General features: G+C 46.2%; 1 protein-coding gene across 2 annotated transcripts in view; it reads left to right on the forward strand.

The window, feature by feature from the left end:
* Positions 1-272: 272 nt before the first annotated feature.
* Positions 273-15,274, forward strand: part of SRL (sarcalumenin) — a 179,633-nt gene continuing 164,631 nt past the window's right edge. For both annotated transcript variants that reach the window (XM_085628461.1, XM_085628462.1), the window contains exon 1: positions 273-346. In XM_085628461.1, the coding sequence (XP_085484587.1) occupies positions 286-346 (61 nt within the window). In that variant the 5' untranslated portion in view covers positions 273-285. The remainder of the gene's footprint in view (positions 347-15,274) is intronic.

Genomic DNA, 15,274 nt, shown 5'->3' on the forward strand with positions numbered 1-15,274 from the left:
ATATATTTTACAAACTGAATAAAATGCATGCGTTAGTCTCCTATTTGTTCAAAAAGACACTAACTCCGGGTGCCCGGTCCCTCCGGCAGCCTATTTTCTTTCACCCAATGGCGTCAGTTCGAGGCCGCGCTGGGCGCCGGTTCGAGACGGAGGCCCCAGTCTGGACGGAGAGAGGCAGGGGCATGTGCAGAGGAGCCGTCCAGTGACTGTCCGTGCCCCGGCCCTCCTCTGCTGACGCTGGTATAAATAGCGGCTGCAGACAGCTGGGGGTTCCTGGCAGCCACCATGAGGGGATTCGGCCTGTTCTGCTGCTGCGTGGCCTCGCTCCTGCTCCTCGGGGCTTCAGGTAAGGCCAGCGCCTACGCAGCACGACTTTAATTCCGGGGTCCTGACCTTTGGTGTAGTAAATGCGACTATCACGATTTTATTGTGTCGCAGTACTCTATCTAGTTTACCGTCTTTCTATATGTTCATATTTTGAACCCTGATACATTTATTTATTGAAGAATTATTATGGTCACGGCAGAACTTTCAGGGCCAAAACGACTTAAGTGCTTAAATTTTGAATTACAACTCAGAGTTAAATACGTCCATTACTGAATAAGCAGCGGCTGCAGGGACATTTTCGAGGCTGTCATCGCATACCGATTGACCCAGTGAGTTGCTTGCTTCTCCAAGTGCGCACATTAAGACAATTCTTGTCCACATGTAAAAAGTGTCACTTCGAATTTAGAAGACTATTTGAAAATCTCCGTTTTAAGATGTGGCGTCTATATTGTAGGAGCTTGCTAGCTTTACGCTTTAGCAAAACTCCTTCAGTCAACTGAGGTTTCGAGTCAGTCAACGTTATGTAATTTATTTATCCTTGTTTTTTCCTATTACTCCTCACTCATTCTGCACCTACTCTATCGCAGAGTTCCCGCGCTTGCTCCTCTTGCAGCAAATCGCCATTCCCATATGCTACATTTTTGTGCCACAGCAGTAACCGTTAGATTATGAAAATGCTGCTTTTTTGTAAAAAAAAAAAAAAAAGTATAGTATTTATTGCTGGGGTCAGTGCTCAGTTTGAATAAACAAGGGGAGTGGAAGCTGGAATGATTACAGGGGGTGAGCCATGTGAAAAAAACTATTTTCCCAGGACCACTAACCAAGTGTGTGTATTGAGATTAGTCTCATGTCTCACCTTTCCTTAATCCATTCTTGGCAATTTATCAGTGCTATGACTGAATGCGTCACATCTGATCCACTTTGCACTTTTTTGTCTGCAGTTCCTAATTTGTCCTGTGATATTATTGCTCTACCTCTTGCCCATATCATGGGCTGCATACTCTATTCACAGCGATGATACTTTTTTTTCAGTATTACATCAAATAGGTCGCTTTGGAACCACTCTGGAGTGCTTTAGGGTGGACGTAGTGGGTGCATGTACGTCATGTAGTAAGGTTAGTGTCATGGGGATCATAGACAACAAACTGACAGGACTGATGGTCATTTAGATGTGGATGTAATATGCGGTAACCTGCTTTAGGTGCTCAGTGACAGGTGGAATGCTAGGGTTATTTGATTCATTGTAGAGTTTGTTGCTTGCCTGGTAGAAAATGTTTTTTGTTGGCAAACTGGACATCGGTGACATTTTTATTTGTGATCCAGGTAGTTGAGTGTGGAGTTGTAGGTAGGACTCTAAATTGGTCTGCAAATGGAATGAACAGCAATTTTATTTAAATGGTTTTCTGGGCTAAAAAAGGTTGATGTCTAGAGCTATAACATTTAAAGTCGAACTGCAGAGAGAGTGTGAGGCATAGAGGCCGGGTCTTGCTCTGACTGGACCTGTTAGGCAAGTGATGGTTTCACCTGGATTGTTTCTATCAGGGTTGGGGGGTTGTTGAATTACAAAGTGGGTTGCTTAATGTGCTCTCGTGATGCACGTGAAACATCTCCAAAAGTATGTAAATAGCCATAGCAGAAATCTGAGTTGGAGGAGTGCTTATTCTGTGCACACCCAGGAAGCTACATTCATGGTCCATAACTATCCTCCCTCACCCTCTTAGCAGATGTCCTTGTCGCCTGTTTTTTCATTCTCTTTGTAGGGGCTTCGCTCACCTATTTTGTAAGCACATGATAACATGTTTAAGGGACCTCATACTCCCAGTTTACTGTATAAACGAATACATTATTCTACAAGTTTCAGTTTTTGTGTCATCTCGTCTGAATCAATGGAAGTTAGCAAATTACAGTGATTTCTAACTGGATTCTGCATGACTGAAAACGTTGTGCCCACTTGACATGTATCCATGTGGTCACAATAATCCAATTTTCCTAATTTAATTTCTGTCAGCTCCTTGCACCTTCTTGTTCTGTAGTCCCCTTTTCACACTGACAGCTGGGGAGTGTTTATTTGCAGTCTCTCTGTTCCACTTGTTTCTCTTGGCAAGCCCCTTTTTGTTTTCTCAGCAAGGGGAAGAACAACGTTATCCTCCTGAATATGGAGTCCTCTAATATAGCTTTGCTCTTAGAATGACCTTTTACCGTATTCCCAAAGGAGTTCTGGAGCCTAAGTCCCTGCTGGGAATCTTCGGTCACATTGTATGGGCTATTCATAATTTCCTACTTTTCCCCATGAGTTTCCAACTTCTTGCATTCTTCGAGGAAGATAATCTCTTCAGCTTCTGTTTGAAGGAGTTAATATCTGCAACAAATCTTGGATGGTATCTCAGCTCTATTGCCTTGTGTGAGATGCCATCCGAGCCTTCTTTGTATGGTTGCCGCCCAGTCTTTACTTTATTATAGTGATGTTTTTGTAAGTATGTCCCACTGTGAAAATTCTCACCCAAGGTGGGTTTTCCTATTTACCAGTGCCTACCTCATGCTTTATGCAATAATACATTTTCAACAAAATTTACTTTTCAACCTTCTGTTGGGGTAAGTCTTAGCCCCTGTAACCCGTAAATCAAACAAGCCAGTATAGCCACCGTCTGATGCAGTTTATCAACACATTTCCCATGATTTATCATTCGTTAGAGCCTAATTTGTACCTTCTTCTGTTGGAGGCTCAGGAAGTGCTGTTTTTGACTTTGGGATAGACCTCATCTGACTGCCTGTCTAGTAAATCCAAATATCCAACCGTGCATACATGAGACCTCATTTCCTGTCTTCCAATTGGGGTTGTCCTTCGACAGTTTTTGGCAAGAGGATCCCCACCTCCCCTCCCTCCCCCCTCCTGTGAATCCCTGACCTCCCTCTTGGGTGAGATGAGTCCTCAACCCACACTTCCTATCAGAAGTCTTTGAATCCCTCCCTCTTTTTTTTCTGGGGAGTGTCTCTCTGGGAAGTCTTGACCCTCTCTTCTCAAGTATCTTCAACCCTCTCACTCGCATTGTAAAGAAATCTGAATCTCCGGAGGCTGCCCTAGGCCAGTATTTTGATACTGCTTTTATGCCATTGTAATGCAATAGTTTGTAAATACATTGGATAAATCTAAAAAAATAGAACATATTTTCATTTGAAACAAAAACTTAAAGTAGGAGATACAATCAGAAATCATTTGAGATGTAGATTGTTAGAATCTGCTTTTGGCATTTACTAAGATTTCTCTGAAGAGGTGGTGACATTCACATTAACATATTTTTTAAATTCCTAAACAAATTAGATGTGATCAAAGTCCTCGGTTTACCTCTTCTCCCTGCATCTGTGGACCGTGCTGGAATGTGCACAGCCCCTTGTAATGACAGGGTGCTCATATCCTCTTTCATTGATTATCGCTACACATGGTGAGCTCCGACCTGGCTTTGGAAAAACCCTCCTAGGGCTTGCCATAAACAGATAGTGGAATTTGACCTATGTGTACTTCAGTAAGCTGCCAACTGGATTCTGCTTTGCATGCTGTAGCAGTGCTGTGCTCTGTAATGGGCACCCCAACGTAGGCTGGCACTGCCAGTCACATCGAGGACGCGCCCCACCCATGCTTTGGTAGAAGCCACGGTTTCTCTATTGTCTTGTAGTAGGAGGCGGTCTGTGATGTAAAGGATGTGTAGGAACTAGAGGAGAGCCTGTTATGTTCCCATTACCCTTCCATAACCTTGGGTTAATTTGGTCAGTGAGCTCTCCTAGGGAGGAGGTTAGAGTATTCCTGGTGGGAGCCAGCTGGCTAAGAATGGAAACAGTCCTGTAACTGAACACTGTGCCCAAAAGGCATGCTGGCCCTGCCCTTCAGCTCCTCTCTCTCGCTCTCTCCAGCTGATCCCCCATGGCCACCCACAGCTGCTGCCCTCTCGCACTGTCACAGGAGAAGGGGTCTGTCTGTTTGTCCTTTTATGGCTATTATTTGTCATTCGGAAGCCGGTGGAGGAGTGTGCAGTGAGGCTGCATATGATCTTTAAATCATTGTTTCCTGCTTCCCCATTACTCAAAGTGCAGGGGTGCTCTTGTACCCAGTGCGTTATGTCCCAATAATTTGATTCATCCCCACCCCTTTTATTTGGTTACGTAGAGCCTTGTCCCGGTCCAAAATATGAGGCAAGTGACTGTACTGTATTTTTATACCTGCGTGAGAACGAAGTGTGTACGTTTTGTCTCTGCTCTCACAGAGGGCAGAGGTCGTTCCTTATTCAACAGGCAGCACAAACGTTATGTAGTACGATGTGACAGCAAAACCTCCTTCCCCCGCTCCTATTAGACAAGCATATAAAATGTTGCCTACTACTTTTGTACAATTTTGTTGCATGACAAAACTTTATGTAATATTGTCTGGAGTTCGGATTGTGTGGCAATTTTAAAGTATGACTGTAGTATCTAATTGCGAAAAAGTCATGCAGTATAATCTGTGCTGCGTAAATATGTTCCCTGCAGACACAACAAGATAATGGACGGAGTGGTGAAACTTTTCAACTACTCACCCCGAGTCAAGAGAAGTGGGTTTAATCCACCGTTTTGTGATGTTGCGATGTGTGCCCTAAGTGGCTGTGGGTATGCCCAGACGTGGGTCCTGTGCTTTTTTTGCCGCTGGGTTCAAGCTAGCCTGTCTGATGAGGGGTTATACCTCGAAACCAGATGCTTGTTTCTAGTCCAGGAGGACCTAGCCTGGCAGTTCGAGTTGGACTGTTCCCATGGGGAGCAGGGTCACGTCTGATTTGCATATGACTGGTTCCAAACTGGGGTGACATGGTGAGCAACATAACGATGGATTAAACCTAGACCTGTGACTGGAGGTGAGTGTTTGAAAAGTTTCAACACTCCAGCCATCATTTTATTTTGTGATGTTTAATATGTTCCCTATCTTGACAAAAGTAGGTGACTGTCATTGTTGTCCTAGGGCACCAGCAGCACAGGGCGTGTAGGGATCTAGTAGACATCCTCGCAAGGAGCCTGTGATTGAACCAGGCCCAAGAAGGGAAATCTCGTTTTTACCTGAGCTCAAAACAAGTCCATTACCGTAGGCATAGATGGACCTCCCCAAGGTTACTGCTGGGGACTGACTGAGACCGAGGCAGGGACGTAGCACATCAAGGGTCAGTCAAAGTTAGTGGCAGAGGCAGGTTTTGACACAGGCAAATGACTGTAGAGAGGCTAGCCCGCCGTTATTGACAGAGCAGAGGATATGGTAATTCTTAGATGTTATGCAATTGGATCCTTGCTAGCTCCTACTAAAGGGGGAGAGAGATGTCTTACAGGGGATTTGAGAAAACAAAAGAACATTTTGAAGAAAAGCCATGACCGCATATAACAGCAATGAAGGAATAGCCCCACCACCCTCAACACAGACGAGATTCTCTCAAATCTATAGTTTAACTGGAATGTTGCTGGAATTTGTCCAATGTGAATAGATGCAGTGTGAAATATTGCAAGTATTTTGACTGTGAGTGGAACTGCTGTGAGAGCGCCAACAAAATATGAGTGGGAATGTCACCCAATTACATGGTGGGACATTCAAGAAGTGTGGTTTTAAACAAGCCTTGATGTGACTAAAAATTGAGAAAGCAAAATGCAGACCCCAGACCTCAGGTACATAGAACGTATGCCTCCCACGACCACCAAAGACTACCGCAAAAGATAGTCTTCATGTTAACTAATTTCACTCAAGGCAACATCATACATCCCGCGTTACCGAAGAAGCTGGACTGGTATATTGAAATGTCTACTCTAATCTCACTAATCTAAATTAAGACTATGTACAGTAGCTCTGAAGTTACTTCATGGCAACAACATCTGTCTATCTGTCTGTCTGTCTGTCCAAATGTATATTGAGGCCGAAGGGTACAGCATTACTTCTAATACATGGTTGAAAGATCACCTTTCTCCCAAACTGCTTAAATTCTCGATGTGTTGGTTTTTCATATTAAAGAGATAGGATGTTTGCAGGCATCAAGAATAAAAATATAAGCTGAAGTGCAAAATTAAACATACTAAGAGTTAGTAATTGCTTGCAAAAGGATATTGGAATCAATTCGATATAAGTGGGATACAAAAATGCTATCTTTCCGGTAATGACCCATATTTAGCATGCAAAAAACAAACATGCTTGTCAAACATCTCCTTTCAGCTGATCATTGTTCCTTTAGAAAAAAAGATCGAAGAAGAAAATCCAGCTTTAATTTTTGTTCTTAAAGCTGCAGCTGTATATATGCTCTGTGACCCGCCTTTCACCGTGGCTGCTGCCTCTGGCTGCAGGCCTTATGACATCACAACTGACCTACAATAATTTATTAAAGTGGAGCAGCTATATCACAGCTCGAATGAAATAAGGAAATTAGAGATTTTCTTTTATTCAAGGATTGCAGGCTTCTTTGCATATAATTATATATGGGATAAAGTACCCCACCGTACAATGTAGGGATTTTGCTAGTCACTGAGGAGTTCCATGAGCATATAGAAGAATGAGGCCAAAGATCTCACACACATATATCTATATATGTATGTCTTATTACCTACTGGCAGTCGCCAGTAGGTAGTTATAGTTAGGACCTATTTTTCATAGGAAATCCGCAACATTCTATTTGGAATAACGGCGCCGATTGACGAATCTTCGCGAAATTTTCCAAACTTTTGGCCAGCACCGCTCCTATCCTGAAAATTTCACGGTGATTCGTCAAGCGGGGCCGAGAAAAAGGGGGGGTCACAAAACGTGTTTTCCCCATGCATTTTTCCATAGGACCTGTTGACGCAGCTACAGCCCGAACTGCTGAAGGGAATTACACCAAATTTGGCAAAGAGGTATTCCTCAGTTCAGACTTGTGCCTTTTGCTTAAATGGTGTAAATCCGTTCAGTAGTTCCTGAGAAAATGAGAGTTAAAAAGATAGATATATCTGGGCGGAGCCTAACCACACATCTCATCGTGAGATCTGATTGGCTGTCAGTACTTCATCCAAGAAGAATTGGCAGCCAGCTTGGGACCAATATACATGATAGCACCTCATTAAAAAGCATTGCAGTTAATAGAAGGTTTTAAGACTTTAGTTACATTATAAATCATTTGTTGGTGGTACCATACTCATTTTAGGAATTGTGGTGTGTTCTAAGGTGATTTTACCATGTGAAAAAGCCTTCTGCTGTGATATCATGTTTGAGAGAACTATTTTCTCATGCTTTTCCCACAGAGGTTTGGAAGGTGATCTATAAGCTAAACTGAGAGCATATTTTCTGTAAATTCACATTATCTTTCTCAGTCATGTGAGAATGAAGTCTGACATTCTCAGTAAAACATGTACATCCAACAAGGGCAGAGACTGTCAGTTGATTCCTTTGTGTTCTACTGCAGCTTCCCAGAGTGTTCTAAAGAACAACTAGAGCGCGAACAGTCCTACTTCTGACAAACGTATTGCACACCTGAAGCCATCTTGATTGGAATGAAGTGGTAACTCTTAAAACATTTAATTTAAAAAGGAACAAAATGAGGGGGTTCATTTTGCCATAGAAAGTATGATTAGTGCTGCAGAAAGAAAAATTAGGGCACATTTTTACTTCTCAAATCCTCTTCTATTTCATTAAAAAAATTCTGACATGCAGACTGAAACATGCACTTTCAATACCAGCAGCAGACTTCCCTGGTGAGCAGTAGCTTTACTACAGTGATCTAATGAGCAACTAGAGTGCTAACATTCTGAATTTATGGCAAATGCGTGACACATCTGAATGCCTTCTTGATGGAATCAAAGTAAAAAACTGAAAGTATTTCCTACTGAGGAGACTGTAGTAAATGAGGAAATTAGGAAACTTCATAACAAGTAAGTCTCCCAAAATGACCACCAGAGACAAAAGAGCCCAAATGTAGCACAAATATCACCCAGATGTAGCCCAAGTATAGTCCAATGACCGAATGTCCCAGAGTGTTTCTTAAGAACAACTAGAGCACTTACTGTTTTACTTATGCCAAAAGTATGGCACACCTGAAGCCATCTTGATTGGAATAAACTGGTAACACGTAAAACATTTAATGTAAAAAGGAACACAATGAGGAGGTTAATTTTGCCATAGAAATTATGATTAGTGCTGAAGAAAGAAAAATTAGGGCACATTTTGAGTGACGTCTCAAATCCTCTTCTATTTCATTAAAAAATTCTGATATGCAGACTGAAACATGCACTTTTAATACCAGCAGCAGACTTCCGTGGTGAGCAGTAGCTTTATTACAGTGATCTAATGAGCAACTAGAGTGCTAACATTCAGAATTCATGGCAAATGTGTGACATATCTGAGTACCTTCTTGATGGAATCAAAGTAAAAAACTGAAAGCATTTCCTACTGAGGAGACTGCAGTAAATGAGGAAATTAGGAACCTTCATAACAAATAAATCTCCCAAGATGGCCACCAGAGACAAAAGAGCTCAAATGCAGCACAAATATCAACCAGATGTAGCCCACATGTAGCCCAATGACAGAAGTGTGTAAAACACTTATTTGTTGTGTATTTGCAGTTTTATATAGTGCAGACTTGTCAGGTATTGGAGTGCTTTACATGAACATTGGTTACATCACACAAGATCAAATTCATTTTGGTTGTAGACAAGGGGAGATTAAGTGATTTGACCAGAATCACAGAATGTTGAGCTGAAGCAGAAACTCCAACCTGGTTCCCCAATTGCAAACTTTGCAGCTCTGGAAGTAACACCACATCCTCTCCCCTAAGTGCAACATTTAATCAAGTGGTCAACTGGATAAAAAAACTTAAAGATTACAAATAATTTAAAAGTTCTTTGTCGCTATTTGAAAACTCAGAAAATATGTCCTCGCTTTTTTTTTTTTTTTTTTTTTTTTTTTTGAAAACCTTTATTGACATTTCAATAAGAACAAGTATGGGCCTACAACCCCCCGGGGCCGGCCGCTAAGCAATCAGATCAAAAACGGGCAAGTATAAACACAGGCAGCACTTCGGGGAGGAGAATCGTAATGCTAATACTGTGGACAGCATAAGTAGGGCACCAGGAGAAAAAGGTTTTCATTTTATAATGAAACAAGGTAGAAGGATCAGGTGACAAACAATTTTCAAACAGCGAGTACAAGTATGCAGAGTAATAGACGTTAGCGATTTACAGCAATCTATTAGGTCAATGGCGCAAACACAAGAACATCAGGATGGGGAAGAATAGCATAGACAGTTGCGCCCGCAGTCCCCCGCCGAACTCCCCGAGAACACCCCAGAAGTTGTGGAACACAGGAAACGGCAACAAGTCATAGCAAAGGAGGTGTATCACGCTGATCCCAGAAAAAGAAAAACAAAAAGAATCAGAGAAGAAAAAGGAGGCCATGGAAAAAGAGATGAAAGAGTACAGAATCCCCTCCCCCAACCCCCACCCCGCACCTCTGCAGATGAGTATGGCCCCCCCCCCAGCAGTGTGCCTGTCGCCCTGGAACCAGACCCGAAATATAGGAGACTAGGGAAAAAGAAGTAGGAAAAGAACCCCCCCGGACGGGGGGTAGAGAGAGTATTAATAAACTGGAGGAGGGCCTTAAAAACATACCCCCGGCTTCTCCCTCCCGCACGGTAAGTTTCCCCCAGCATGAACAATGAACAGCACAAAGTCAATCGTCTCAAAACAAGATGGGGAGCATTAGGCACCTATTATGCTAGTAGTCATGCCAGAAGAGCACGCAACCCCTGAGCCCGCCCGTCCACTAGATGACCACCCCTGAAGGATCAGCCTTATCCCTGACCACTCCTTGGAATTCTGCCCATGTCAACCCCTCGACCCAGCACCATATCCAATGTTCCACGGTAGAGGAGTGTCCAAAAACGACCGAGAAGCGACGCACACAGGTGGGGTGGAAGTCTCTGAGCATCAACACAGTCCGCCGCGTGGAGAAACAGGCTTCCCAGTGCTGCCCTAGGATGTGCACTGCACTCAAGGTCCAGGAAGGCAGAAGCAGCCAAAGCAGACAATAGTTGCTGGAGTTGTCTCTGGGTCGCAGGAGGGCACGTACGGGACGAGGCCACCACATCCCACTCAGGTCCAACGCCTCCGGGACAGATCAGGCCCTCAGCAGGACGAACACACTGTAGTATACTGGCCGGAGCGTACAGCTGTGCACTAACCTCAGGGGTGGCCGCCACCGTGTCCTCCTGTGCGCAGTGTGAGTAGTCCCTGTGTGCGTGCGGACAGGCGGGCCGCCACTGCCCCAACTCTGACGCAACACCGTCGAGCTTACTCCCCAAGACCCCGAAACCATGAACCAAGGAAGAGTGAAGAGCACCAAGAGCCTCGAGGAGGTCGCCGTACCCCAGCACAGCTCTCTGCGAATGCGCCGCCACACTCCCAAAAGTCGCACCCTCACAGGCCCGCTGCGACCCAGCGGACAGGATGGTAGGCTTCATCGCAACAAGATGGCCGCCAAGTATGCCCGACCCTCACCGGGGCCGGGACCCTGGGACAAGCGTCGCGATGTCCACGTCGCGGGTGACCGGGTTCCGGGGGCAGGCAAAAAAACTATCCGTTGCGTGGTCACGGGCAACAGTCGTCCCCACCACGGACCAGCTCCCGTAGATCCGGGGGCGGCCCGCAATGATCAGGGCAGGATACGGACGGCGGCCGGGCAGCTCACCATCAAGGCAGGGGCAGTCACCGGAGGATCTAAGAATTGCACCCCCGGACATGCACTCGGTCCGCTACGCTTGGCAGTAGAAGTGACCACGCCGAAATGTAGGCCGAGTTTGGCACCGCTCCGGTGGGCCGACTCCACCCAGTCACAACCGGCCGCTGTTGTTGCACTGCCACCCGGCCACGACGTCCACTCGAGGTCCCGGCTCCAGGGCCGCACAGGCCGCAAAGTTCCGATGCAGTTTTCTCCGGCGATACCGCAGCTAGAAACCTCGGAGTCACACAGTCGGGAGCCCCTCTCCTTCAGAGACACGACCACGCAGCACAGGTTGAGGATCTCAGGCAGGATATCCGTGCGGGATGCGGAGGTTCACGGAGCCGGGAGTCTACGCTGCCGTCCCGGTCGCCATCTTGGCTCCTCCCCCCATGTCCTCGCTTTTAATTATTTAGAGCACTAACCATAATTTTGATGCAAATAAGACCCTCTCATATATGTAATTTCTAAAGGAAATGCTCTAGGTATTACAGTTTTGATTACATCAAGATGACGTCAGGCGTTCCACACTTTTGTAATAAATATAGAATGTTAGCAATCTAGTTGTTCATTGGGATACTGTTGAGAGGCATAGGCCAGGGGCACGGACTCTGAAAATTGAAGGCAGGTAGGAGACTGCAGAGGCAACAATTTGACCACACTGGGCAGGCAGGAAGGGCAGTGGCAGCATAACAGACTATGGCGGGCAGTGGAAAGGGGGTCAGGGGCAACAAACCAACAATACAGGACTGGCAAGAGAGGCTGTGACAATATAATAGACCATTGTGGGCAGAAGGAAGAGGCAGTGGTAGTACAACCATACATGCCAACAGACCCGTTTCAGCCAGGAAACGTCCAATGTTTTTAAGCTCAAATGGGCTTTATTCGATCTGTCTCCTGTCTACAATCTCCTCTTTTTCAATGTAACTCAAAGGGGAAAATCAATACCCCAGTTTTTTTTCAAAATCGCCCTCTTACCAAGTTCAAAATGTTCGCAAGTATGGTACATTGGATCATGGTAGGCAGGAGGAATTGGGGTAGGGACATGGACTCGGATAACAGAGGACAGGAGGGACATGGAGAGGTGCACCAAACTGACCCTACAGGGCAAGCATCAGGGTTTGCAGCAGCACAATACACCACACAGGGCATGCGGGACGGGAGTGCAGCTCAACAATCCATAGAAAGCAATAGGGAGGGGACAGGACCATGCACATGGACAACAGAGAACAGAGGGGAAAGAGGCAATGGTAGCTAGCTGACCATAATGGACAGACAGGAGAGAAAGCTGCAGCATAACAGACCATAAAGGGCAGGAGGGACGGATCAGGGGCATTACAATGGAACAGACAAGCCAGGAGGGAGGGAATAGGGATCTGCACATGGAAACAGAGGGCTGGGGGCAAGGAGGCAGGGCAGACCATGGAGGGAAGGTGGGAGGGGGTCAGGGGCAGCTAGCTGACCACACAGGGAAGGTGGGAGGGGCCATGGCAGCACAGAAGACCATGCATGGCAAGCGGGAGGGTTAGTGGCAGCACAATGGCTATGATGGGCAAGAAGGAGGGTGAACGGGCATGCAGAAAGGACCATGGAGGATAGAAGGGAGGGTCAGGACCTGGGCACAGACAAGAGAGTTCAGGGGAAGGGGCCTCACAACAGACCACGCAGGGCAGGCAGGAGGAGCAGTTGCAGCACAACAGACCAGGGAGGGCAGAAGGGTGTGGCAGTAAAATGGACCATGGAGGACAGGAGGAAGGGGATAGAGGCATGGCATGTGGACAGGCAGGATGGAGGTGGCAGGGACAGGTTACAGTCATCTGACAATGCTAGGCAGGTGGGAGGGGAGTGGCAGCTCAACAGAACACTCAGAGTAGATAGGAGTGGCAGGTCCATGGAACATGGTGGTCAAAAAGGAAGGAGCAGGGGCATGCACAAAGACATCGGAGGGCAGGGGGAAGGAGAATAGGGGCAGCAAGCTAAGCACAGAGGCTAAGCAGGAGGTCAATGATGGGCCATAGAATTGGGCAATGGAGGGCAGGAGGAGTGGACTGGTACATCATGCTAAATGGAGGGCAGTGGCAGCACATCAGACCATGCATGGCAGGAGGGAGGTGGCTAGTCCATGGATTCAGACAACAGAGGATAGGGAGGAGGTGGATGGGGCAGCAAGCTAACTGTTCAGAGAAGGTGGGTATTAGGAACTTTATTGTTTTTAAAATGTGTGTCTGTGCGAACTACTTAAAATATAAACAAGTATGCAGCATAATCTCACTTTTATTCAGGAAGAAGAGGACGTTTGTGACTGACTCTGGGCTCACTTGGCAGAAACACCCCCTGACCCTCCACCCCCATCACAAAATGTAATGCCCGTGAAAAGGGTAGGTGGACGCAGTGTTATATAGAACATAGTCCTGAGAGCACGATTGAAAATGAAACCTAGATATAGTATATGGTATAAACTATCCACCAAAAAGTGTGGTATAAGATGAACCGGGGCGTGAAATATAATATGCAATACATTGTGCGCAATGACAGATTCATTGGAGAGTGCGAGATAGCACAGGCACTAGCACGTGCTATGCGATATGCGCCTTGGAGTGTATATGCCCAGGGCAGTGTTGTGTAACCTAACTAGCCTCTAAAGTTGTAATATAAAATATGTGCTGGGGAGTGTAACGTTGCATATGCACTGTGACAAAGATATGGATCCCAGATTGTAATATGTATGGCATAGCGCTGTGCGTTATAACATAGGCATCGAGGAAGGCACGTTAGATGGGGCAATATAACCCGTGCGAAGGCAAGTGTGGCATGACATATTCACGGGGTGGTGTTACAGTGCACATGGGCAAGAGAATGCCATAGCATACGCACTAGCTGGTGGAATACAACACAGAGGTGTGTGGCACTCGGCGGGCACTGGTGGGTGTAACACAGGATTGGGCTCAGGCAGGAGCACGCTGTGACTCTCAAGTGAGGTTCGTCTCCTTTCCAGAGAGTAAAATAAAAAGTATTACACATCCTGCAGTGGATGTGTGTTTTATTAACCGTGAGGGGGGTTTCTTGCATAGTTTGGTCGAATTTTTGTCGTATCCCCTTTGAATGGCTTGATGTGCGTGTTTATTAAATGTGCCCGTCAATAGCTACCCATGGTTGTATAAATAAACGCCAAGGGTGTCTACCAGGAGAGTACCCACCGGCGGGGGCGCCGGGATTAGGCACGGTAGGGCGTCAGACACATCAGAGCTTCACTAGCGGTGTAAATACATTCCACGTGGATTCATTGTATGCATAGTCGCCTTTTAATGAATATCACGCAAATCGTCATGGTGATAGGTACATACGGTTTGTCCAGCATGTCCTAGGTGTTTCTATAAATATATATATTTTTTAAATAATAAAAAACAAAGGCCAGCCCCGGGGGATGGGCAACGCAGCCCCCCTCCTAAAGGATTTTTGTTTAAAAAAGGCCATGACCCGGGGGTTGGGGTCCCCACGGCCGATTAAGGCCTTGGGAGGGGGGCCACGCGGCCCCCTTCCAAATTTTTTTTTTTTAACAAAAACATTTAGGGTGCAGGCCCTGGGGGATGGGGTCCCCAGGGCCAATAAATTAGAAAAGGGGGGGGCACACAGCCCTCCTTCTTAAAAAAAGGAAATAAATAAAAGACCGGCATCGCGCCGGAGGCCACGTCCCCTCCTTGCAGCACTCTGCAAACGCGCCCCCAGGCCAGTTGTAAGTTGGGAAATTTATTCCCCTTCAATACTGAGGGTCCCTGAGGGCCAACTAGCCCAACATGTATCTCCAGTATGCGCCAGGGAGCTGCGTTGCAGACAGGTGTTCCGAGGCCACGTCCCTTTTTACACCTCTATGCAACGCAGCTCTGTGGCTCTTACTGGAGGTACCTAGTGGGCTAGTTTGACCCTAGGGACCCTTAGGATTCAAGGGGACTGAATTAACTGCAGGTCCCAGCATGCATTGTTGAAGTGGACTAATTGATGGGCACACCGGAGGCCAATTACATTTAAAGAGCGTGCAGGGGACAGTGCAGCTGCACGGAATTTTCGTTTGCTCATGTTGGCCTCTGAATAAAGGGAAAGGATTCCCTGAAACGCGTCCGGCCTGAGGACAGGATTACGGAATGGGAAGCTGACTGTGTCTGAAATAAATGATTTGTGACCTACCTGTGACGGAGTGCGGCCTCATCTCTGGGCAGT

Source organism: Triturus cristatus, chromosome 10, assembly GCF_964204655.1.
Source record: "Triturus cristatus chromosome 10, aTriCri1.1, whole genome shotgun sequence".
Classification (NCBI taxonomy): Eukaryota; Metazoa; Chordata; class Amphibia; order Caudata; family Salamandridae; genus Triturus; species Triturus cristatus.